Source organism: Peromyscus californicus, unplaced genomic scaffold (assembly GCF_007827085.1).
Source record: "Peromyscus californicus insignis strain IS unplaced genomic scaffold, ASM782708v3 Scaffold_3__1_contigs__length_106647218, whole genome shotgun sequence".
Lineage (NCBI taxonomy): Eukaryota > Metazoa > Chordata > Mammalia > Rodentia > Cricetidae > Peromyscus > Peromyscus californicus.
In genome coordinates this window covers 9,501,760-9,527,685 of record NW_026294551.1, presented here as the reverse complement: position 1 = coordinate 9,527,685, position 25,926 = coordinate 9,501,760, and the positions used below count along the sequence as shown (strand labels likewise).

The following is a 25,926-nucleotide window of genomic DNA, read 5'->3' as shown; positions in this document are numbered from 1 at the left end:
CTGCTCATAGATGGGAGCCTTGGGATCTACTTCACCCACTGCCCAGCCCCTGAGGAAGGGAAGGAGTGGATCCAATGGCGGGCTGGCTGCTCCTGTAGAGGCTCAGACAAATCACACCCACCTGACTTGCTGTGGGAGGTAAAGAAACCCTTAAGCCCCAGGTGGGTGCCTGTAAAGCCACCCTCCCAGGGAGCCCAGACCTCAGGCCTTGCTAAATTGACTGCTAATCACCATAAGCACCCTAGTGCTGCATCCTCCATCTGGGTGGCCCTCAGCCACTCCCCAGCCTTGTCACAGGCTGGGTGATCTCAGCAGGCCTCACACACACCCTGCCAATACGCAGGACAGGTCTTATCATTCCCACTTTACAGATGTCGAAGCTCCACCGGGTGAGCCAAGCAGTTCATGGGTTGCTCACCGCTCATGGCCACCCAGAAGCATGGCCCCAGTTCCTGGCCCCAGTGCTTCTCCAGCAGCCCAGGTGGGCAAAATGACATCTATGAGCTCTTGAGGGCTTTGCAGTGGTAGCCGCAAATACCAGGATATGTCTCTTCCCTCTGGACGCAGGGCTTCCTTTATGGACCTTAGGGAGCCTGAGTAGCTGAAAGTTCCCTACCAGGCTTCCTCCTCCTGTCTGGCAGTATGGACTTGGAGAGCAAGGGCCTGGCAGCAACAGGCACAGCTGGTGCCCAGGCTGGGCCTCCCCCAAGAGTGGCCAGGCATGTCATTTGGGCCCTGAGAGGAGAAGCCACTCCATCCTGTACTTTTCCAGGCGTGGAGAGAGAAGGAATTGGGCAGAACGGATCTAAACTCCTCGCTCACTTTCCACCAAAGCTTTGCCCAGGGCAAGGCCCGCTCTCTGTCTGCCCGTGATCAACTCAAGCAGCCCGAGAAGCGTAGCTGAGACACACACTCCACTCTCCTGGGGCCACATCATGCTTGACCCTTAGGTGGGGGTGGCTGGGTTAGATACTTGTAGATAGGGCCTTTAGTTTGACACAGCCCATGTCATCCAAAACCCTTCACAGGACTACAGTCCTGGAAGCAGAATTCTGGAGTTTAGAGCCTGCTGGGCAGAATGAGGCTGAGTCAGCCCCTGCCCAGCTGATGCTGGAAAGGCTAGATAGGAGCTGATCCTAGCAGCACCTGATCATACGGTGGGTCTGAACCGAGGGGCTGTGGCTCCCATGCCCAGCCCATTCATTGGTCCTTCCCCATCCTTTGTGGCTCCTGTACCTTGAGAGATGCTACGCACCTGCGGTCTTGTCTACATTTGGGGTCAAGGTGGAGAGGAGACCCAAGAACATGAGGGCAACTGTCTGCACGCTGGAGAAAGGAAAGCTGCCTCCGGCCGCCCAGCTCTGTTCCCATGACACTCTTACTGGCAGCGTTAATAACTAACCACGTCCCAGACAGGTGCTGGCGGCCTGGCCTTAGGAGTTCTTGTTCAGGGTTGGAAGTGAGTCATTTCCCCTTTTTATAGTCTGCTAGCTGACTGAGTCACCCCAAGTCGACCCTTTCACACAAGCTCTCATTCTGGCCGACTCACATGCATGGCCGTACCTTAGACCCACCTCCTTTTAGGTTAGCTGGGCCCCTGGAACTGACCCTTACAGTCCCCATTAGTGACCAGCTCTCTGCCCACCCCACCCCACCTTGCTCCCTCATCTGGGACATTGACTCACTGGAGCCACGAGGAGTCTCAGAAACACAAGGCCTGCCTAACTGGTGGGTGCCACGCCTGAGGCCTGAAGAGGTTGGTCTCATATTTGGCCTTTACTCTAAATAGTGCTCTCAAGCCCCCTCTACCCTCTGCTTGGAATGAGGATAGAAATGGAGGCTTGAGGTATGACTCAGTCAATAAAGTGCTTGCTTCTCAAATGGGAGGACCTGAGTTCAGAAGCCATGTAAAAACCCAGGGATGGCATGGGTGCCTGTAATCTCAAAGATGGTGAGATGCACAGTGCAGACTGGTAGATCCCCGGAGCTCCCAGGTCAGCCGGCCTGAACTAGGACTGAAGTTCCAGACCAATGAAAGAGGTGGGAGACAGATAAAATAGAAAAGCGCAGTGGCAAGATGGCCCCGTGGGTTTATACAGGTGCTTGTGACCAGAACTAATGGCATGAGCTCAGGACCCCTATGGCAGAAGAGAGAACCAACCCCCACAGGTTGTCCTCCACATATCCCCCAAAAGATATAAAAAATGTACAAGAACGAAAATAAAAAGGCAGAAGGTACCTGAGGCCCAACACCCAAGTTCAGTCTACAACCTCTATATCTGTATTTGAACATGTGTGTCCCACACACATGTAACTATACCCATATTTGAACATGTGTGCCCCACACACATGTAACACATACAGGAGACAAGGAACGTAAAGGTCCAGAACTTATGAGCCAAAAGATACAAGCCAACCATGAGGCAAATAGGTGAGTTCCATCACTCTTGGAAAAGACAGACTGGCAGTAGGTAAACTGAGTCCTATACCCAAGCAGCTTTCCTACAGTGTTTCAGGTGAGCCCTGAGGCCAAGGGTCAGGTATTCAGCTTCATGAGGTGACTCTGGTGGAAACCTTGTGAGGGAAACTTCAAATAAAGGCCTCCCGAGGAGAGGAGAATGCATGCTTTCCAGGCGATCCTTTCCACACGTCCCTATGGACTTTTTTTGTTTAATTTTTTTCATGCATTATCTTTGAACCATGATTTTTGCCCTCCCTCCAACTCCTACCAGATCCTCCCTGCTCCCTACCCACCCAACTTCACATCCTTCCTCCCTTTTTCTCTCCAAAAGCAGACCCCAAGAGGGAGAAGATAAAAATAAAAGACGGGCATTTTAAAAAATGCCACCACACAGCCTCCAACTAGTTAAGGGACCTTCTTTTTCTCTTACCCTACAACCACCCCGGCCTTGTGCTGTCTGGTTTGTGGCACAGATGGGTAGCCCTCAGGTGAGACAGTGACCCAGGCAGCTGTGAACTGGCAATAAGAACCAGTGAAATGGTTCCTTCGCTCAGAGCTGAAACTCAAGCCGGAGAGGTGATAGCTGGTCTGTGCTTGGCCTTCTGCATAAACTCCATGTGTTCTACCCCCTCAGCACCCAGCACCGTACTCCAGGGCTCTGAGCTACTTCCCCATCTCTCAGGCATCCCTGCCAAGCTCACCCCAGTGGCTGCAGCTAGCTGTCTCACGAAGCGAAGCACCCTGGACTCCCCACGTAGCCCTTTGAAATACATCTGCCACTGCTGTGGCATCTGCTCGAACTCCCCAGGGTGAGAGGGCCTTCCGCTGGTCCACATATCTTGCACATAGCTTCTGACGCAGCAGCCAGCCTAGCTGTGGCCATCACACCGAGGGTCCACATGCCAGGAGGTGAGACTCCACCCCTGGAACTGGCTCAGGTACCCAGTGAGTCACTAGCCCTGACCTGTGACCATGATGTCCCAGGGGAGAGTGGGAGGCCTAGAGAAGAAGTTCGATGCAGGGACACCAACAACCGCAGTGACTCACAGTTGGATCCCGTGGGGGAAGTTCCACCTACAAATCCCTGGGATGACACTAGTCCCTGGCTGAGCTCACCCCTGCACTAATGATGCCTGCTCCAGCTCCCAGCTTTCCACTCTCAACTCCCTGCCTGGTGGAAATTGTCATCTGAGTGGCAGCTCCGGCCCCCCCACCCTCCCCCCTCCCGCCATCTCCCCTCCCCCACACATACACATGATGGATGGAGCCGAGGAAAGGGCATGTCCTCCCAGGGTGTCAGATTTTTCATCAGTTACAACAGTCCTTCCTCCTGCTGACACCACACGGGAGCCTTGGGGGCCAGGAGGCAGTGATGTCACAGCTCTTCCAGAGGAAGTAGACAGAGCCAGCACTCTAATCCTGTAAGATTACTGAGGCAGCAGGGCAAGGCACGGGGTGGGAAGGTGTCCTCAGGAGTTGCCCAGAAACACACCTGGCCTTGGCCTTGGCAGGAGCATACAGGCAAAGATTCCTCTCTCCTTCTCCAGGCATTTTCAACAGAGCACCCATTTCTAAGGCTTCACCAGGATATGCATCTAGTTCTTCCATTACGGAGAAACATCCCTCCCTGGCCCCACCCCAAAGATGGACGCCAGACATTCATAGTCTTACAGGCTCAACTTCCATCACACGGTTCCGAACAACTACCAAGGCCAGATGCACATGGACACATTCTCAGAAAGACCCTCTGTGTCCAATGTGAACTGGGCGGAGGGCACTCTGAGCCTGCCTCTCCTTGATGGCTGTTGTGGCATGATGGCTGACCCCAAACATCTCTACAACTGTCAAGCTGCATGTTCTCAGAGGGAAGAGTCTAGCGAAAGAAAGATGCGGGGCTGCAAGACAAGGGCAGCCCTCGGAGATTCGAGGAGCCCACATGGGAGCATCCTCAGTATTGTCAGCCGCTCTGAGGCCCAATGGTGTCACTCTCAGGTGTCCCTCAAATGCACCTAGCACCTATCCATGTCCGAACACACCCAGAACAAGAGAACGTAGGCGTTTAGTCACTCTCCTCTTATCCATGTTCCTATTTCCTTTGCCAACAGGCCTTCAGGGGTGTGTGTGTTGGGGGTGACATTCTTATTAAGTCCAGACCCCAATGCCAGAGATGACTCTAAATTCAGCAGTAGTGGAAGCTCCTGAAATGCAACCAGGGCTTTTCAGCTCATCGACAACATCACTACCATTCTGTATGTGACAGGGAAGGAGGGAGATGGGTACAGTCTATCACACACACACACACACACACACACACACACACACACACACACACACACGAGAGAGAGAGAGAGAGAGAGAGAGAGAGAGAGAGAGAGAGGGGGGGGGGGGAGGGAGGGAGGGAGGGAGAGAGGGAGAGAGGGAGAGAGGGAGAGAGGGAGAGAGGGAGGGGAGAGAGGGAGAGAGGGAGAGAGGGAGAGAGGGAGAGAGGGAGAGAGGGAGAGAGAGAGAGAGAGAGAGAGAGAGAGAGTGAGTTTAGAACCTCTCCTCCTAACCACCTGCTCCTCTGAGTTTCCATACCAGCCCCTGCAAAGGGACCTTAGGAGGGAAAGTCAGACCCTAGCACAGGTCACTCAAAAACCCTGCCAGGGCTGCTACAATCCCTCAACAGCCAGGTCTAGAGCCTCCAGGCTCTTCTGGGTCTGGTCCTCTTGTGAATCAGCTGCCACTGAGACCCAACTACATCTGCTCTGGTTCTCAAATCGACCTTGTGCTTCCATGCTCCTGCTTTGATCCATTGATGTGACTGTTTTCTCTGTCCCAAGGGTTCTTCCCAAAGTATGCAGGGTATCCTCCATTCCCCTCCCTTCAAGTCTCCATCTCCCCTTAAGGAATGCTGCAACCTGCCCTCCCTCCTCCCTCCAGCTGTGTTGAGCTGTATTTTCTGGCTCCATATTGTTCTGCAATACCATCAGCTGCTTGCAGACTGTTTGGTTGCTTGCCTTCTTTTTTTCTGCATATCACCTACACTCTCCCTATTAGAAGGCGAGCTCTATGAAAACAGGATCAGTCCTGTTCTGTTAAATCCTCCAACTAGTGCAGTCTCTGTGATGGTAGACATCAATGAATATCTGCAGAAATGAATGAATAAAGAATGGAATTACTGCCATTCAGGCCTGAGGAAAAAGCTACATCCTATGCGACACTCTGGCATTTGGGTTGAGGAGGAAACCTGAGGACTGATAAAGGACAAGAGTGTTGTTTTCAGAAAGGCAGTACCCACAGTTTGCCTGGAAATCCCCTCAAGTCTCTGATTAACCATCCCTGTCCCCAATATGCACGCAGCCCTCCAGTTATCAAACTCAACAACAGTCACTTGGTACAAGGTCACGCTCTCATCAGGGAGCCAGCCCACCGTCATCCAGACACCTTCTCTGTGCTCCTTGGATCCTCAGATGAAAAGTGAAGATAGGAAAAGATGGGAAATGGGATGCATAGACCCAGGAACAAGATGCCTTTCCACACCTATCGCCTAGAGCCCCGAGGGGATTCAGAAGCAGCAGTGCAGGTGACATCCTGGAGGGCCAGGTGAAGGAGCAGCCAGCCCCGAGGGACGTGTGCTTATGGGCTTTATGAAGGTGATGGTCACGGATGGTGCAGGAGGGAAGGGTGTGGGGATGCAGAGAGCAGAAAGAATCTTGTCTGGGGGGTTAGATGCAAAGAAGGAGGACTAGAAAATAATGGGACATGAGATGAGTGTCCCAGGAGACATAGATGCTGGGACAATAAATGACAAGTTACAGTGGGTTTCTTAAAGGCATCAAGTGACACATGGAATATTGGGTTTAAGACACAGGCTTAGGGGAGATGCAAACAGGATTATTTTAGGAGGAGAGACTGGAGCCCCCAGATTAGAGCACACCATGGGTACCCCAGCTGGTTCCCCAAAATCCAAAGCCAGAGAGGTGACTGGAAGAAGGGAAGAGAAGGCTGGGAGATAAATCCTTTGCCAGGACTGTCAGGACTCTGCACTCTAACAGACCTTGGTCCTGTTTCATTCTGTTCCTGGTCTCCCAAGGAGCAAGAGTTAGCATCACCATCTTACAGACGAATTCATCTGCAATCAAATCCATAACTGGCAAGATTAAAACAAGAAAAAAAAATACTGCCTCTTGTCCAATGTTGTATCTGTCCCAGGAAACAGGCAAAGGACCACTCTGTCCTGCTCTCATGACCTGCCGGGTTCCACCTCTGTCTGCACCCCCAGCACTTCATTTCTGCAGGAGACACTGGGATGATCTGTGTCTCTAGTCAAACCTGCCCATATTCTGAACTTCCCCCTCAGGACCTACCCCTGAGATTTATGGCCAGGATTGCTGTAACCACGTTGGATGGAGGAATCTAGACAGTTACAGGCAAAGCCAGGTCTTGGATAAGGGGAGAGGCCATGTGTTCTACATCCAGCATTATTAGGACCAGACTTGGGTGGGCAGTTTTCCAGAAAGCTCTGAGATCCTGTTTAATCCTGCGGGTAGTCTCTGCACTCCTGAAGGGCAGCAGGTGTGGTCCACCTGCTGTCTATCTCCCGTGTGTGCAGGCTTGGAGTCACCTGCCTGGTGATTCTCCCTGTGCTGCAAGACTGTCCCTGCAGTGAACTCTAACAGGAAGCAAGAACTTGTTGGGGGAGGGGGTCCCTCCATCGTGCAAAATAGAACTGCAACGATATGGACCCAGCTTTGAGTCTTGACTTCCTCCCAAATTACCCACACCATCGTAGGCATGTGACTTTACCTCAATTTCTTTGTCTGGTCTTTGGGCATACTGTAACCTATCTGCTGGAGTTTTGGGAGGTGTGAGCAGTTATATTAACCTGAGTGACAATCAGGAGAGCAGCGAGCACAGCCTTGCCTGGATTCACTGCATGCTGTATTTTCACCTGTCTAAGCCTGCTCTCACAGCCAAGGGTAAGGCCCCTGCCTGCTGCCTGCGTTCTGGCTAGGCACACAGAGTGTGAGGGATGTGTCTACACCTGGGGGCATACAAAGGAACATGACTCCACCTCCAAAAAAGCACAAAGACCAGAAGGGACACGGCTGCACTGAGACATCCACCCACAACTCACCTTTCTCTTGTCCTCGCTCCACCTCGGCAGAAACCTCTGGTTTTACCTAAAACAATAAGGGGAGGTTAAATCTGGGAGCAGAGCAAGACTGAACACACCATCATCAGACTCGCCACTGGTGACGGCAGACCCTGAACGTCAGGTCTTCTAGGGGCACAAAGGCTTAAGGGTTGCAGTTTCTATTCATTCATGAAACAAGCTTTCGCTATGTAGCCCAGACTAGCCTTGAACTCAGGCATCTTTTACCTTAGCCTCCAAAGTGCTGACATTATAAGCATGAGCCACCTCATCTGGCTGACAGTTGCTAATCATCCTTTAATATGCAAAGTGAAACCACATTTCAGAAGAAATCCACTCAATTGGGGTCATGAAAAATTCAAAACTACTTTCAAAGAAATATCAGTTTTAAAAAATAATAAACTAAAGCTAGAATTAAGGAAATACAAACATATTACAATGGATATCGATCTTGTTTCAAGTTATTAGCAATAGACATTGATAGCAAAATAATGGATGATTGACTATTGAGCTGTTCTATTTTGAGTGAGACCTTTCATGTGTGTGCTCGTGTGTGTATTCATGTGTATTCATTCATATGTGTGCATATTCATGCCATATGCAGGTGCACATGTATGTGTTTATGTGTGTGCATGCTCATGCTGTATGCAGTTACCCCCGCCCACACACACACTATTCCCAACTCCCAGCTTTTTTTTTTTTCCTTTATGCAGATTTGGGGGATTGAACTCAAGTTCCCAAGCTTTCAAGGCAGCATTTTACCAAAGGAGCTGGTTGCCTAGTCCGTGACTGGTCCTTTTACACAGATTCCTATTCCATTATTTTTCTATGTTGAACTTTATGTCTGAGCTCATTCAACAGGGCAGTACATCTGTAGCATCAGGCTCTGCAGCCGGCCTCCACCACACTCCAATAAACACCAGGTATATACCTCTAACTGCTATGCACTATGCATTCCCTTGTGGGTTTCTGGGGTGTGAGGGAGTACAGGTAATTCCTGAACAAATGTGCAGGTATCAGCGGAGTTGCTGTTGTTGTTGCTGTTAAAACAGATATTTAATCTTTAAATCCGGCCTCTGTTCAATCTACTTCAGACGCCAGGAAGAGTAGTATTTCAAACGGTGTTTAGAGATAATAGCTCCATTCTAAGCCTCCCCATCATTAGGCTCAAAGAAATCACTCTAGACCCCTAGGTTGGCAGATGAAAACAGAGAGAAGACAGACAAGAGGGGAAAAGAATACAATCAGACTTGAAACAGAAAACTGGTAACCTTCACTCACAAGAGAAAGGATTGTTTGGGTGGCTGAGTGAACATCCACACATCACCACTCCAGGCTCCCTTAGTTCCTGAAGTCAGGGCGGGGCTGGTCCTCTGCAGCCAACCCCGCCAGCCATTAGGTCAGATGGGGGAAGGGGAACTCTTGCACTACAGTGCCTCTCCAGTGACATGTGTACAAGGCCTGCATCCCACTAGCATGTCCATAAACTTACCCAAGGACCAGCCCCAGGCCGCAAATGCAACAGTCTCTGTGTATTTAAGTTCCTGGGGATGCAGGTGTATATGGATGTGTGAACATGTGTAGAGGCCAGAGATCAAACTCAGGTGTCACTCCTCAGGAGTTATACACCTTATTTTTTGAGACAGGGTCTCTCACTGCGATTTGGGATTTGGGACTTGGGACTCAGTAACTGGAGCAAGCCTGCTGAACAGTGAGCCTTAGGGAAACTTCCTGTCTCTACCTTCCCAGCACTAGGTGTATAAATGCTTTGTACATGGGTGGTGGTGGTGGGGATTGAACTCAGATCCTCAGGCTTACACTTGAGCTATTTTCCCAGCCTCATGCATTGGGTTCCTGACTATGTGTAATGCAAATCTTAAAAGGTCTTAATAAAAAACCCAGAGTCAGATATCAGGGTGAAAACTGAAAGATCAGAGAGGCAGAGCAGCCAGCCACTAGTTCTTACCTCTATGAAATCCTCAGCCTAAAGAGAGAATTCCTATTTCCTCACACCTTATATACCTCACTGCCCAGACATCACTTCACCTGGGATTAAAGGCATGTGTGCTTCCCAATACTGGGATTAAAGGTGTGTGCCACCACTGCCTGGCTCTGTTTCCAGTGTGGCCTTGAACTCACAGAGATCCAGATGGATCTCTGCCTCCTAAGTGATAGGATTAAGGGTGTATGCCACCACTGCCTGACCTCTATGTCTAATCTAGTGGCTGATTTTATCCTCTGACCCTCAGGCAAGTTTATTAGGATACACAATATATCACCACACTATGGGACAAAGCAAATTGATCATCTGTGCCCAGAAGAACTGTGTTATACCTGTAACCTCACTGGCCAACTGGCATAAATAGAAAATTCATTCCCAGAGAGCAAATGAAACTGCAGGCTACCTCCCACCTCCACCCCTGCATCTAGAACAGATTCCCATCCCTGCTTTCTGCAAAGCAGTCCACATCCACCTATTCTCAGTTTATTACTGGGTGGAACATACCCCATAAACTCATTCAAGCTAGACCCCAGATGAATGGAGACAGTTTTAGCTCTGCCCCTCCTTCTGGTAGAGAGCTGAATTAATTTTAACATGAAGCAATCTTTAGTCTTCACACTTCTCCATGAATAGAAAAGCCAGTGTATCAGAACCCTGGGCTGGGGTCTTCTTGAAGTTACAGAGTTGGGGAGTGTCATGAAGAGGGGAATGAGGGATTCTGGAACCATCCCCTTTCCCCTAGGTTTTTGTAAAATCACACTAAGACCTAATTCCATGCCAATGGTCCTGACTGGTCTCAAGTGAGGCCTGAGCACTGGGAGGAAGCCCTTAGTAATTCTGAGGATCTGCTGGAGATGTGGCTAAAAGTGAATTCATAGTGTATAGGTGGCAACCTGAGAAATCTGCATGTAAAATTATCTGTGTGTGTGTGTGTGTGTGTGTGTGTGTGTGTGTGTGTGTGTGTGCGTGTATGTGCAGGTGCACATGTGCCATGATGTGCATGCCAAGGCATGTTTACAGAGGTTGGAGTACAACTTCAAGCATGGGTCCTCACCTTCCACCTTGCTTGAGACAGGATCTCTCACTGTTCACCTGCTATGGACACCAAGCTAGCTGACCAAGGAGCTTTCAAGAATTCTCCACTCACTAGAGTGCTGGGATTTCAGAGGCCTACACTACTGCATCCGGCTTTTATATGGGTTCTGGGAATTTAAATGCAAGTCCTCATGTTTGTGTGACAAGTACTTTACCTACCTTACAATATCTATACCTAAAATCTGCATTTTTAATGTGTTCCCAGGGAAACCCAAGGCTGGGAGTCCTTGACATGATGAGTAAGTAGCTTGAGCTCAGAGACACCCCTCTTACATCCTCCCACACCCCCAGAAACTCAGGCAAGCTACCCACAACCTCTCTCCAGCTGCAGCTCCCCTTCTGGGGACTGTGGAGTACTAGGTATGCAGGAAGTTTGGGCTCACAGCCCAAGAGACTCATTTCTAGGCAGTTGTGTATCTCAAGAGATCACTGCATTCCACTGAATATTTGTTTCACTCTGTTCTCTAAAGTGGCATGGCCACCTGAACCTCCCGAAGAGAGAGCTGACTACCCAGGGATAGTGAGTCTGTCCCTGGCATACTGGCTGGAGTGTGTCCTAGGAGCTCTGCTGAACTTTACACATCCACTATGTCAGTATGGCCTTCACTGCCCGTCACTGTGGAGACAGTGGACAGGGGCTGAGGGGAACACCTTCAGAAGCAGGTCAGAGAGCAGCCCACACCTGACCAGATCCCACCACACCATACTGCTCTTCTGCCCACACCTTGGATTTGAACCCAAATCAGTTCCTTCATGATCCCTTCATATGCTAGAACTAGGTATCACATAAATGTGATTTTTTTTTACTACAATAAATAAGAACTATCCCATTGGAGTGACTTCTACAAAATAGGCCAAGAAGCTCTCTGGAGGCCACAGCACTGGATCCCATTTCCTGAACCTCCCTCAAGGCCAACACATCCACCATGCTGCAATTACTTTTACGGGCCCACAGAGATGTTCTCACGTCTTTCAAAACCAGAGCAAGTGATGATCATAGTAATGATAGTTACAGTAATGCGTAGGTAACGGATCCGGCCTGGGCACTAATCATCCTTTACCATTGCAGCCATAAAAGTTTAAGTTTAATGTTTTTATGGTGGAAGGGAACTATGAAATCATAAGAGCTTGACCATCACAATTTGATCCTAAAACAATCTGCTTCTTCACAGTCCCCAAACATGGTGGACTTTGCTGAGACCCCCTGTTGAATGTCCCATTGTTGCTTCCTAGAGGGATCTTTCTGGAAGATGCCTGCTCCAGCCAGGCACCTGGGCCTTACCATGGCCTTGCATAGGGTTCACCCTTTTCCCTGTGGTTCCACGTAAAACTCTTGTTTTACCATGGGAAAGCATCCCCCCCGGGGGTGGGCTTTGAACCCTGCTGGGTCTGTCTGATCACAGACAGAGACCACAGTAGTTCCCACCCCACCTGTATGTGGGATGCTCAAGTCTGTCAGGAAGGACTTCTAAAGTCCAAACAGAGGCAGACACTCAGCCCCTGGAGCACAAACACCCAGCATACATCACACTCGGGCCTATAAAAGATAATTATACAATCTGATCTGGCAAATTAGTGTTCAGAACTCTCTAATTCTCACAATGAATTCAAGGGTTGGATCAGCAGGAAGAATTAACTTGGATCCTTATTGGGATTCGCCCCTGGGTCAGGATTAGGGTTCATTTATCTCTTTTATTTTCCTACCAGGGGAGGGCAGAAAGGCCTCCTCTCTTGCCTGCCCTCCCTATACTGGCCAGGCCTGGCTTTCAGACAAGTCAGCTGCCTAGAGATCTTTCCCACGACCTGCCCAGTCCAGCACACTCAAATGGAGCCACAATCAGCACACTCAAATGGAGCCACAATCAGGACGGAAGCAGTGATACAGAGATGGATAGAAAGATGCAGGATTTTTCACAGGGAAGAAAAGTTGGGGCATTCCAAATAAAGGTTTAGTATATACTACACAGCCCAAGGTCAACAAATGAACTGACCTTCCCAGGTAGCCATTTACCTCCTATGTGTTCCAATCAACTCTGGAAAGTCTACTTGGAGAGCACATATATGCACTTCTCTAGACACCACCACCACCACCACCACCACCACAGGATAGGTCATTAATAGGAGCTGGTACCTGAGTCCTTTTCTCATCAGATGGCTAGACCACTAAGGAACTGGTACCCAGATGCACAGGCATGCTGAAGCCCATCCTTCATCTTACAAAAAAAAAAAAAAAAAGCATTATTGTGTTGTGTGTGTGTGGTGTGGTGTGAGTGTGAGTGTGTTTCTGGGGGTCTCTTTTAGGGAAGATAATTTCCTAGTCAAACTCTTCAGTCAATGCAGGTAGGACAACATGTCCAGAGCTTCAAAGACAAGGCCCTGGTCAGTGAAAAAGAGTTCACACTTACAATCTATTAGGTTTTCTATGGAAGACTGCCAGAAAACTAAGGTTGTAGTATATGCCGGGGCTGAGGCAATTTTCTCTACCTTTAATGCCTACAAGTCTGCCCAAGAAATTAGTTCCATGTGCCTTTAGCCAACCAGCTTGGCTAAAAAGACAGGATGCTTTTTGTGGTGGTTTCAAAGAAAATGGCCCCCAAAGGGAGTGGCACTACTAGGAGGTGTGGCTTTGTTAGAGTGGGTGTGACCTTATTGGAGGAAGTGTGTCACTGTGGGGGTGGGCTTTGAAGTATCCATTTGCTCAAGCTACGCTCAGTGTGGTAGACAGTTCACTTCCTGTTGCCTATGGAACAAGACATAGAACTCTCAGCTCCTTCTCCAGCACCATAATGATAATGGACTAAACCTCTGAAAATTTAAGCCACCCAAATTAAATGTTTTTCCTTTACAAGAGTTGCCTTGGTCATTGTGTCTCTACATAGCAATAGAAACCATAACTAAGACACCTTTCCAGGTCTGCATGGGGAGGGGATGGCAATTTGCTCTTCACAATCGCATGGGAACAAAACACTCCATTTTGGACCAGGTTTTGCTGTATGTGGCCAATATCATCTAAAACATACATTCATTGGTACTGCGGTGTGTGTCTGAGTTACAACAGCAAAAAAATGTTCTTTCATGTGTTTGGGCCAGGAGGAGTGTCCCATTTAAAAACAGTGAAAAGAATGTAAAAGGTGGTATCAGCTAGACTGCAATCATTCTAGGTCCTAGCAAAATCTTAGACAACTCCAGTTCCACAACGGTGGAGGCAAGTCGGGTACTCTTTTGGAAAGAGGTAGCAACACAGAACCAAACAAGATTGTGGGTCCTATGGAGGGGGAGGGGGTGGCCAGTCCCAGTCAGTGACACAGCTCCTTTCTAAAGTGCTGAATGTCATTTCAGGGTCTGAGTGGAGGGCAGGCCGGTGCACAAGGAGCTGAGGAAGGCGGTGAAGACACAGGGGAAGCACCACGTGTTATCAACTCATCAGTCTCATCACACATGCCCGAGTCCTGGAGGCAGAAAGCTCAAGGGCAAAATCTTCACATGACCACCAGCTAGCCCTGTCACGAGGGTATCTTCTGGGCATCATGATCTCAATGAAAGCATGAGGGCATGAATGTTAGCATCCCTGTCCCCTGTAAGTTCTCTACAACCATAATTATTTCTTCTTCTTTGCTTACAGTACTAGGGATTGAACCCAGGGCCTCATGCTTACTAGGCAAGAGTTCTACAGCCCTGGGCCCCATAATTGTTATTTTCTATGTAAAGATGTGAGATAGGATCATGCTTATTTCTCTGTTGTAGTAATTCAATATATTCAATGTTTTTACACATCTCCTGGCCCATAGTAAGTAATCAATAAGTGCTATCTGTTTCTATTACTACAAATACTTCGGGAATACACAGATTATTAAACACTGAATGAGAAAGCAAAAGGTCCCTGTGCTGGTCTCTGGGTATCAAACTGATGTGTGACTTGTTTTCTCATTTCTTTGTGTCTAAAGTGAATGAACATTGCTTTGTGAAGAAAAATAAATCCTATTATGACATTAAAAAATAATAAAAATGATGTGCTGTTCTAAACTGGAAATAAAATAGTAAATGTACCTTTAAAAATATACAAAATAGAAGTTGCAAGATTGCTGGAAAAAATCAGAAACAGTGGAAATCAGGGTCAGGAAGGTGCATGCTGGAGTCCAGATTTGGGTTCCAGGTGAGTTATGGCAAGAGCTCTCTACTGTTGGGCCTGTGACAGGGCCCAGAGAGAGACAAGGAGTCAGCTGACCTGGTGGCAGATGCCACTTGACATCTCAGAGGCAGTGAGGATATTAGAGACAGAGAAGGCCATCTCCAGTGAATCAGTCTGTGTTGGCTTGAATGACCGAGGGTTCTAACCTAGCGGACACCCCACAGGATAGAACCGACCTGCTCTGTGGCATTTTCCAAATTCCCGTGCTGTGACAGAAGGCACTGGTGATACCTGTGTTTCGGTTCAGAACCTACAACACACATACTTCCCTGTGTCTGTCACACAGCCCTGGCTGGCAGCCGAGAACACGCTCCTCGGACAGCTGCCGAGCCTCTGCCAGGAAGAATGAGAGGCCTGCTACCCACACAAATACAGAAAAGATAGGTCTGAGATGGAGAGCCAAGGTCTTGAGTCATCCTGCTAACTCTACAGGTCACTAAGGGCCATGCAGGGGATGATGAGAGGGCCTCTTTTGGGACCCCAGCTCTGAAGCTTCCCCTCTATCACAAGGTGGGACTTTTCCTTTCTCCCCTTCCTCAGGATGCCCTGAATTCCTGCTCCTAGTCTCTTTCCTAAGCCTCGGGTTGCCAGCTGCCTGGCGAGAAGGTGACTACCATAATCTCAAGTTCACTACACCCAAATTCTTCATGCTCCTCTTGACAAAGGGGAGCTTCCCTGTTCTCTCTCACCATCTGATCATGGGAATCCCTCTTCTAACTTCAAATTAATCACCTCATATCTGGCGACTTCTGATCATTCTCAGGATGAGTCTTCTCTTATGTTCCCATGGCCATCCCAACAACATAGGCTCTTGTCAACCTTAGGTAAGGGGCATTTCAATAATTATGATGATGACGATGATGTCATTTACTGAGTGTTTACCATGCCTCAGTCCTTTGTAAGTATTACTCAATTCCACTAACAATTCACTCCTTTCTTCCTCCCTCTCCTCCCCTTATCCCCCTCCCCATTTCTGACAGGCTTTCATGTAGCCCAGGCTATCCTCAAACTCACTATATACCCAAGGATGACCTTGAATTCTTGATCTTCCTATCTCTACATCCACAGTGTTGGGATTACAGGCATGTGCCACCAAGCCCAATGTATTCAGTAATGGGAATCGAACGTGGCTCTTCATTCATACTAGGCAAGTAGTCTACTCACTGGGCCACACATCCCACCCACTCTACTCTTCTTGTAACATGTCTTTGCTTGTTCATGAATCCTTTCCTTCACTAGCTCTGTTTCTCTGATGGAGAACCCCAAGCTCTTTAGCAGCCCAGTACCATTGCACTTACCATTTCCTTAGTCTGAAATACTTTGACATCCAAAGGCTCCCTTCCCAGGGCATTCTTCAGAGAGGCTCTCCATGATGACCCATTCCCCGTAAGCAGTGTAACCTCCTGTGTTCTTCACTGTACTTTAGCTAATCTCAAATGACCAGACTTGTTGGTTTCATTTTGGTTTGTATCTTTTTGTCCATGCAACTGTGAGATCCTGGACTACAAACAGCTTTGCTGGTTTGGGTTTGGTTTTTTTTTTTCCTTCTTCTTCTTCTTTTCTCTCACTGTATAAAGTGCCTAAAACTGGCCCTTTTATGACTGAACATAGATAGATGAGTGTGGTGGTATTTTTTTTTAATTTATTTTGCAATACAATTCAGTTCTACATATCAGCCACGGATTCCCTTGTTCTCCCCCCTCCCGTCCCCCTCACCTTCCCCCCAACCCCCCCCCCCATTCCCATCTCCTCCAGGGCAAAGCCTTCCCCACAGACTGAGGTCAACCTGGTAGACTCAGTCCAGGTAGGTCTAGTCCCCTCCTCCCAGGCCGAGCCAAACAATCCTGCATAGGCCCCAGGTTTCAAACAGCCAACTCATGCAATGAGCACAGGACCCGGTCCCACTGCCTGGATGCCTCCCAAACAGATCAAGCCAATCAACTGTCTCACCCATTCGGAGGGCCTGATCCAGTGGGGACCCCTCAGCCATTGGTTCATAGTTCATGTGTTTCCATTCATTTGGCTATTTGTCCCTGGTATTTTACTTGTACTGAAATGTGATTTTAATTGTATGTTAATAAATAAAGTTGCCTGGGGGTCAGAGCTATTAGAGCCATAGCAAGTGTGTGGCGGCGGTGGCGCACGCCTTTAAGGACCTGGAGGGCCGTACATACAGGCAGTGACGAGGCAGTCACGTGTTTGGGTTTACGACCAATGAGAAGGCAGAACAGCTAGAGTATATAAAGACATACACACAGGAAGTAGCCCCCTTTTTCGGAGAGCTCTCTTGACTGAAGAGGCTCGCTGAAGCAGGAAGGGTGAGACTCTTAGCTCTGACCTCTTGGCTTTCTTCTCTGAATCGGCTCTGTGTTTCTTATTTAATAAGACGGTTGGTTACATCTACAGATGAGAGTCCACATGGGAAAGAGCAGCTGCATTAGCCACAGAAGCACTAAGTATGTCAAAGGCACTTGGCTGGTAAGTGGTGAGAGACAGCACTAGAACCCTCTTTTGGATGGTGAGGTGTGGGTGGCCCCATGGTTGTTGCAGTCATCTCTCACTGGGGCTGACTTTCACCTTGCTGGAATTCCAACAGGTGCCCTGCATTTGGTAGGAGCTGAAGACAATGGTGATAGGTATTCTGTCCCCTCTCTCTATGGAGACCTAGATGCTTTCAGGGTGGGCAACTGCCCTCATGTGACCTCACATGCACAAACATCTAGAGCTCAGCCCAGCATGTGACCATCAGTCAGGAAAGGCATCAGTAGTGTACCACATAACACGGCCAGCAGCATGTAGACATCTTCCATAATGGCAGAGTCCTCTCTCCTGTCACACTGTGGCTGCTGCTTCTTGTGGTCCATGCATCCCTTGGGTGTTCCCTGCCTGCCTCCATCCATAGTCACAAACTTTGGCCTGACTTTTCTCCCCCAACTAGAACTTCCTTGAACCGCCTCGAACTTGGGTGTAAAGACAGAGCCCAACATTCTGTGCAAGGGATTAAAAAATAAAAATGAAAACAGCCAAAGTTTAAAAGACCATGGCATTTTCTCTTTTCAAACCACATCTGTGTCCCTAGAGACACCTGGTGAAGACAGTGCCTGTATCCAGCAGCTATTCGGAGGCCGGAGTCCCTGGGCAAGCTTGTGATGTCATTGTGGCTGCAGGCTGCTCCCAGTTCCCTAAAGGCTGTGAACCACAGAAGGTACCCGAGGTCCAGGTCCACTAGCTTGGTGCCAAGACAGAGCCCCCGTGTCTGGGTTTCACCACGTTTAAATGGAAAATAAAACATTCAACTCAAAAACACTTTCCAGTGATATTTTAAGGGAAAATGAGATCACAGAAAATCAGAGAGGTATATTTAAACAGTGTGACCCTAAGCAACATGGAAAAAAAAATCCCTGAGAGCCTTGTTCACTACATGGGGTGAGCGAAACACGAGGTGATCTTAATCTGAACGTGTCCTTGGTAGGAGAAACCCTTCTGCTAACTGGAAATGCTTAGGGATGCTACAGGAACCCATGCTATCTTAGACAGAACCCACCATTGTGGATCAGCATAGTCTATGGGTCCCCAAAGCCTCCACCAGCTGCCAATGGTCCCCTAGCAAGCCAGATCAACATCTGCCTTAGCCAGCATTACCCAAGCCTAGCTTTCAGAGGTCTGAGTAGTTATTCAGTTAACTCACAGTATTAATTCTAAAAGGTTCGGCCAGGTAAATTCACATGCTTTCATAAAGTTATCTGGGTGCAAATTCTGACTTAACAGCTATACAGAGAGGCTGAGGACAGAGGTAGTTCCCACATCCCTGAGTTGGTGTCTAGAGAATGCATGCAAGGCTAGCCATAGCCCTTCTGCTACCTGTCAGCCCACCCTGTTCCCTAGACCCAAGTGACTTCACAATTATTTCTCCAGGTATGCACTGTGCCCAACAGAAGAGTCTCCACACTGGAACCCAATGCATCTAGTGGAGTCAAGATCTGGGGTTAAGGTAGATGAAGTTTCCCATGGCTTTCAAGCTTATTCATGCTTGGTTTTGTTGTGACCAGTTCTAACTATTCAGTCCAGGCTGGCCTTGAACTCATAATCATCCTGCTTCAGCATCCCACACCTTGGATTACAGGCATATACCACCATACTTAACTTTCAGACTCATTATGAAAAGAGCAAATCGCAGTGTCTGGATGCACAAGGTGTCTGAATGGCACCTATGACGTTTGGAAGCTGAGGGAAATGCTTGAGCATCTCTATGATTCCTTTTCCTTGTCCATCAAGAATGTTCACAAAAGTATCTCCTATGTTTCTAGCTGTTTCGAGGTTCCAATCAATACTTGTAAATCACCACTTGTAATACTTGATGGTCACCACTGCAGAGGAACTGGGCTGTAGTTGCAAAGTTCGGGCTCACTCTAAAGTTGAGCTCAACTTTCTATCTGATCTATGCCACAGAATTATGAGCTTACCTGAAGACGAGAGTGCTCCGGGCTCCCTCACCAGGTGCCCTGTCCCTGCCTGTGCCCAGGGACTGGGAGATGATGGTGGCCAACCATAAGGAGGCCTGAGGTTTGCATGTACCCTTAGCACCCTCCATATTAGTCTAAATAACACTGCCACCCACCCATGGCCCAATTAGCACAACTAATCAGAGGTGACATATCTCTCTGGGGGATGGAATTTTCTCAAAGAAATCGATCACAAAGGTCTGGGGTATAGCTCAATAGTAAGTCATTTACCTAACAGGTGTGAAGCTCATCAGCAGCTCTGAGAGGGAAGGGAGGGAAGGAGGGAGAGAGGGAAGGAAGGGAGGGAGCGGGGGAGGGAGGGAGAGAAAAAGAAACCACAAAGCCTTCAAGCAAACTTCAAATGACACTAAGCAAGGTATGGGCATGCAAAACCTTTACCCCAAATCACCTCCACACCACAAAGTTGCTTTGGTGTTGACCGAGCACCTACTCTACGCCAGGTATTAAACCAAGCTCCAGAAATGCGGAGGAGAGAAGGCAGGTCCCAGGATCCCCAAGGTCAAATTCAGTAAGAATGATGACATCAAAACATCCACCAGACAGCGTGGGAGATGACTCAGCGGGGAAAGGTACCTGCCACACACAGCTGGCCAGCTCACTTCCAGCCCTAGAACTCACATACAGATGAAAGGAGAGAGTCTACTCCACAAAGCTGTCCTCCGACCACCACAGAGGCATGGTGGCACACATGTCCCCCAAATCATGCACATACAATAACAACAACAACAAAAAAGAAATAGCCAGTCTGCCCGGCATGATGGCACATACCTCGTCATCCTAGCATGCCCCGCTGAGGCAGGTAGAGCATGAGTTAAAAGCCAGCCTAGAATACACAGTAAGGTTTCGTCTCATAAATCTAAGTTGGCCATGGCTCAGTGGTAGAACATTTTCCTAGCAGGTGCAATTCTCTGGCTTTCATCAACAAAAATAGCCAATGTTCATATTATGTGACATGGATTATAATGGGTTACATATAAGTATATGCATTGCATATAACATTACTTAGCATATCACAAGTTCATTTGTGCAGATGTGGCTGGGGGAGAATGTGGGGACGTGGGGACAGACTGGTAAGGAAGAGACAGTTGCTAGGCTATTTGTCTCATGGCCAAGTTGGCTGTTAGGTCTATTTGGCTGGGAAGAACTTTCTAGCTACCCCACCTTAGGCACTCAAGCATCCAATAGCAGATGGTCGGGTGGCTACAAAGAAGAGAACGAGAGGAACTTAACAGATACAGAATCAAAGGATGCTAGCAGGCGAGCCTGACAACAGAGGGAGAGGCACCCAGGGGGAGCCCAGGGGCAGCACCATGGGCACCTGCATTCATGCAGCTTTATTGGCTCCATCAGCTGGATCTGGACCAATGCTCCTCATCCTTCCTGTTTCCCGTGGGGTATCTAGAGACGCATGAGAACCAAGTCGGGAGGTAGTGATGAGGTGAGGCTGGAGATCTGGGATGTCAGAAGAAAGGCCAGCAGAGAGCCGAAAAGGTGCATCTTCCACCAGTGGAAGCCATGGGTCAGCAGTGGCTGTGGGCCTCCCAAAGCTTCTCAGAAAACCCTAAAGGGAAAGGAGCTATTTAGCCAGGAGTGGACAAGCAGGTATTTAAAGTACTAAACTGAAATCAGGAAGTCCCTTCTCATGACACTTTCTTGGCTGATTTTTTTTTTACAGGCTTGTGCTATAACCAGAAACTCAAGCTGAATGGTGGCCAAATCCACTGTTATGGGATCTAAAGAAAGCGAAGAGAACCAGAGGCGGCCCTCCAGCCTTGGGGAGGTTTGGGAGCCTTAGAGGTTAGAGAGGAGAACACCTCCCCGTGCGTCTATGGAGCGAACCATGCTATTGTGCTGCCGTTTTTACAAACAGACACCTTAGAAGAGAATCAAGCAAAAGAGAGCCAGGAGCCTTTCCCTAGGGCGGGTCTTCCAACACCAACACCACTGCCATAGATGGACCCTGCTGTGGGATGGAGACTGCTCTGTGCATGAGAGGACAGGGGTGACATCTCTAGCCTCTAGGAGCGTCCCTCAGGAGTGACAGTTGTTCATTGGCAAATGTCCCCTCACTACCGGCCTACAGTCAGCCACTGCTTGACAATGGGATCTCAATTTGGGGGGCTTTGATCTCAAAAAGACCTTACACTCTCATCTACCCGATGAGGAAATTGGATTGGATTGGTGTTCCCCTAAATAAGGGGGCCCAGTGGTGCCTGAAATAAGTATTCAACATAGCTAGAAATGACACCGAGTGACGTTGAGTCACACCAGAAGGCTTTTCTTCTCTACTCTCTTTCAGCCCTGGTTACCTCAGGAAAAACACGTCTATCTGCTATCAGGAAGTTCTTAATGACTCTTCCATCTGGCTTTAGGAGAGGGAAAAAAAGAGAGAGAGAGGACACTTCTCAGGCTCAGTGTCTTGAAAAAGCCGCAGATTCTAATGTTTTATGATTTCATCATATCCTGTATGTCATGCAATGCTGGACTCACTTACGACGGTGACACTGAGTGGCCTTCATGCACAGTTTTAACATAAACCATGTGGAATCGTGCAGGAGAAATGTTTGGAAATAGTAGTGTGCAGGTCGCTAAGGCGCATGTCTAGGAGACCCTGGGAAGGTTCGTCTGCTCTTCTCCCATAAATTTACTAACTTCCTCATGGATACACAATAGAATTTTGCTCAAGGAACTTGCCTTGATGGGATATTAATTGGGAGAAGTTAAAACTGAGTTCTATCTATACCTCTGTTGTGACAGTTGGTCGTTTATCATTTGTTATGGAGTGAACTGTATCCAGTCACACAAAAGTATATGTCAACATCCCTCTGCTCCTGAGAATGTGGTCTTCTTATTTGGAAAAATAGTCACTGCATTAGTCAAGATGAAGCCACACTAAGGTAAGATGGTGATGGAATTCATTATGGCTGGTGTCTGCATAAACGGTGAAACAAGAACACAGACATACCTAGAGAGGGAGTATTATATGACAATGAAGCCAGAAATTGGGGCCATGATTATCCATTCCAGGAAGTGCCAAAGGCCACCGGAAATCCACCAGAAGCTGCGGGGATGTGTGGAGCAGTCTCCATGGCAGCTTTGTTGATATCACGGACTCCCAGAGCCCAGATCTGCTAGTGGTTTCTAAGCCATTCTGGCTCAGATGCATTCCCAGTCCATCAGCCCTGGTAAGCTATTATCATACCACAGGTTAAGTCAGCTTGCTAGTCAGTGACAACCAGAGGCAGTGCTAGCTGTATTGTATATGGCCAATGCAGACACACTTGCTTAAATATTTATTTAGAGACAAGCACTCATGACAGAAGAAAGAGAGAAAACCTCCTGCACCTTTTTGTTTGTTTGTGGTTTTTTTGTTTGTTTGGTTGGTTGGCTGGTTGGAGACAGGATCTCATGTAGCCCAGGCTGGCTTTACACTCACTATACAGCCAAGAATGACCTTGATCACCTGCTCTCTCTACTTCCACTTTCTCAGTGTTGGGATTACAGGCATGTGCCACCATGTCCATTTTTATGCTGTGTTGGAAATAGATTCCAGGGTTATGCTAGAGGAGTCCTCTCCCAGCTGAACTATACCCCAGTCTGCCTCCCTGCCCTTAGTGTTCACACTTACATCTTTATAAACAGCATAGACCAGACGCTTGTTAATTATTTTTCTCTTGTTATGTACAGTCCATGCAACCAGGATAGTCCCAGAGGCAGGCCTAAATGTAGAGGTCCTCAAGCCTTGGTGTTAGCAATGCAACCTCAATGTCTGCAGGATTCATACTTTTTCCTCCAAAATGTCCCAGTTTCCCTGCAGATATTCACAGCAACTGGGTCATTCAACCAGAAGCTTTGGGGAACACTCCAAAATTCCAAACATCTAAGCAGACTCTCAGCTTAAAGCGATGCTCCAAAACACACAGACTCTCTGAGCCCTCCTACAGAAAGTACTAAGCAGATGCAATCTTAGGATAAGCAGCCTTGTGGGGATCAGGGCACAAAGTCACATTAACCATTCACACAGCCAACAGTAGGAGGGACTGAGACTTCATCTTATCCCAATGCCTAATCAGAACCCAGCACTTCTAACCACTTGCCAAAGAGCAAGGAGACCACAATTGTCTTACTGGTTAAGAAACAAACAGCACTGTGATTCCTGCAATCATAGCAACTGATACACAAGCTATGGGCCTGTATGCACACCTTCTCTTCAACCAACATGAACACACCACAGTCCCACAGCTCTGACTACCAGTACATTGAGAGATCAATCATCAGGCTTAAACATGGCCACATGGATGCCTTAATCTCTATCTGGAAGTGGCCAAGTATCAGAAGTCCACAGGGACACTGGGATCCAGAAGGTGCACTAACCATCGGCAACTGTACACCCTACACCCAGCTCTCATTTAAAGCTACTAGCTCAGCACTGACAGGGCACATCCAGCACATCAGAGGCCCCAGTTTGCTTGTGATCAAGTCTCTGCACATGTGTGTGCCACTCAGGGGCGCAGGTCAACAAACACAAGTGTCCTATGCTAAGTCCTAAAGTTTCTGCAAAGAAGAAAGTTATGCAGATGGGAACGAGGTTGCAGTTACAGTATGACCCCTCTAAGGAAAGGACACTGAGAGAACGCAGCCGACGTAATCATAGAAATTACCACTGGGAACTGCCTGCGGGACTCCATGTATAAACCAATGGTGTGGGCCCAGCGTCAAGGCTACCCTGAGGAACATAGAAAATCTGGAACAGTGGGGAAAAAAATACCCTAGACTTGAGACAACATAAGACCCATGAGGACACAAGGCTGTCGAATACCGATTTTCTTTGTAAGGCAAGGAAAGAGACACAGAGTCCGTTGACCCCTGCCCACCTCTGGCACCCATCCCTGAGCCATATAAAACTGGTTCTAGAACAACAGTTCTCAACCTGTGGGCCATGACCCCTCTGGGTCATATCTCAGCTAGTCTGCATATCAGGTATTTACATTACCATTCATAACAGTAGCAAAGTTACAATTGTGAAGCTGCAATGAAAATAATTTTATGGTTGGGGGTCACCACAACATGAGGAACTGTATGAAAGGGTCGCAGCATTAGAAAGGTTGAGAACCAGCGCTCTAGAGGAAGGGAGCCCAGCCCTGAGTTGCCATCTTCTCAGATGTTCATCCTATCATGGCCCACTGCATTCTGGGCAGGCACTGATGGGACCCTCAAGCATGCTCTCTTCCACATGTTATCACAATGAGAGACATTTAAAAATAAATAAAATGAAGGTTCCCTGCTTCCTTGCCCCTGGTTGGGGTAACTTCCCTAAGGCAACCTTGGAAAATCCCTAGGCTGCTAGGTCCCCAGCTCAAAGTCCACCTCCACCCTGCCCTACCCACCAACGGAAAAGTACTGGCCTGTCAGTGGCTGGGTTTCTTCCAGGGGTCTCTGCTGGGGGACATATCTCCTCCTCCCACCCGCAGCCCACAGGGAAATCCCACCCAGCAGGGTTAAGCTCCAGCTCTCCTCTCTGGTCCAATATGTTTCACACCCTTCAACTCCAAGTCCAAATAACCAAGCAGTCAAGGGTGGCTAGGGGCCAGGAAAAAAGCCCCGAAAAGCAAGGATCTCTTCAGATCCAAGGGCTCGAAGCTTGGCAGAGACACAGCAGAAAATGAAACATGAAGATCTAGTAGATGGAGGAGGGAACAGGAACCGCAGCCTGCACCTAGGCCGAACCTCGGCAGAGGGAGAAGGCTCATGGGTCACATACCAATTTTGATGGGGTTGTCCTTCCGGTGGATGGGGAGGCTCTCGCAAGGGTGGGCAGAGGTGAGCTGCAACAGAGCCAGAGGTGGATACTAAGACCCTCACACTTCTGCACATGACATGAAATGCCACACCTGACTGGCCAGGGCACACCTGGATGCTGGAGCCAGCCAAGCTTCTCAACAGTCACTCACTGTTCCCTGCACACAGAGACCTGGCACCCAGTCTGCTCGCAGATGGGGGTTTCTCTCTTCTTTGGTGGGCCACACCTTCTCCAGGCACACACTCCCTCTGTCCAGGCTTTGCATCTAAGCCCCAGGCTCTCACCACAAAAAGTGTCCTTCTCTTTGGCGGACTCACCTCAGACGTGAGGTCTCATCCAGCCAAACCACGCACTCAAAGGACATCCCCAGCACATTTCTCTGCAGTGGAGGGTCTGTGGCTGGCAGCCACAGACAGCATGTCCTTCCCCCGCCCTGGCGCCCTATGAATCGCCCCCTTGGTTCCTGCTGGACTCAGGGCCGAGTGGGGAGTCTACAGGAAGGAGCTACTGGCTTGTCTGGGTTACTTCTATTAGACCCGATGCCAACTGGTTAAAACCAAGTTCTTGAAAGCAGAACTTCGGGTGTCCATCCCTTCGGAGGGGCTGACCCTGCCCTCAATAAGTACGAATTTGAGAAATAATGAAGAAGGGTCCGTGTCTCCAGTGGGGAAGAGAGACTACCGTCGCTCCTCAACACTCCAGAGTGTGCGCTGGGAGGA

The 25,926-nt window shown here is 48.6% G+C and overlaps 1 protein-coding gene across 1 annotated transcript in view; it reads right to left on the bottom strand.

Annotated features, from left to right (window-relative positions):
• The window catches only part of LOC128121510 (uncharacterized), a 163,958-nt gene that overhangs the window by 20,400 nt on the left and 117,632 nt on the right, over window positions 1-25,926 (bottom strand). Inside the window, exon 4 of the mRNA XM_052756251.1 lies at window positions 7,581-7,626. Within this exon, the coding sequence (XP_052612211.1) occupies window positions 7,581-7,626 (46 nt within the window). The remainder of the gene's footprint in view (window positions 1-7,580; window positions 7,627-25,926) is intronic.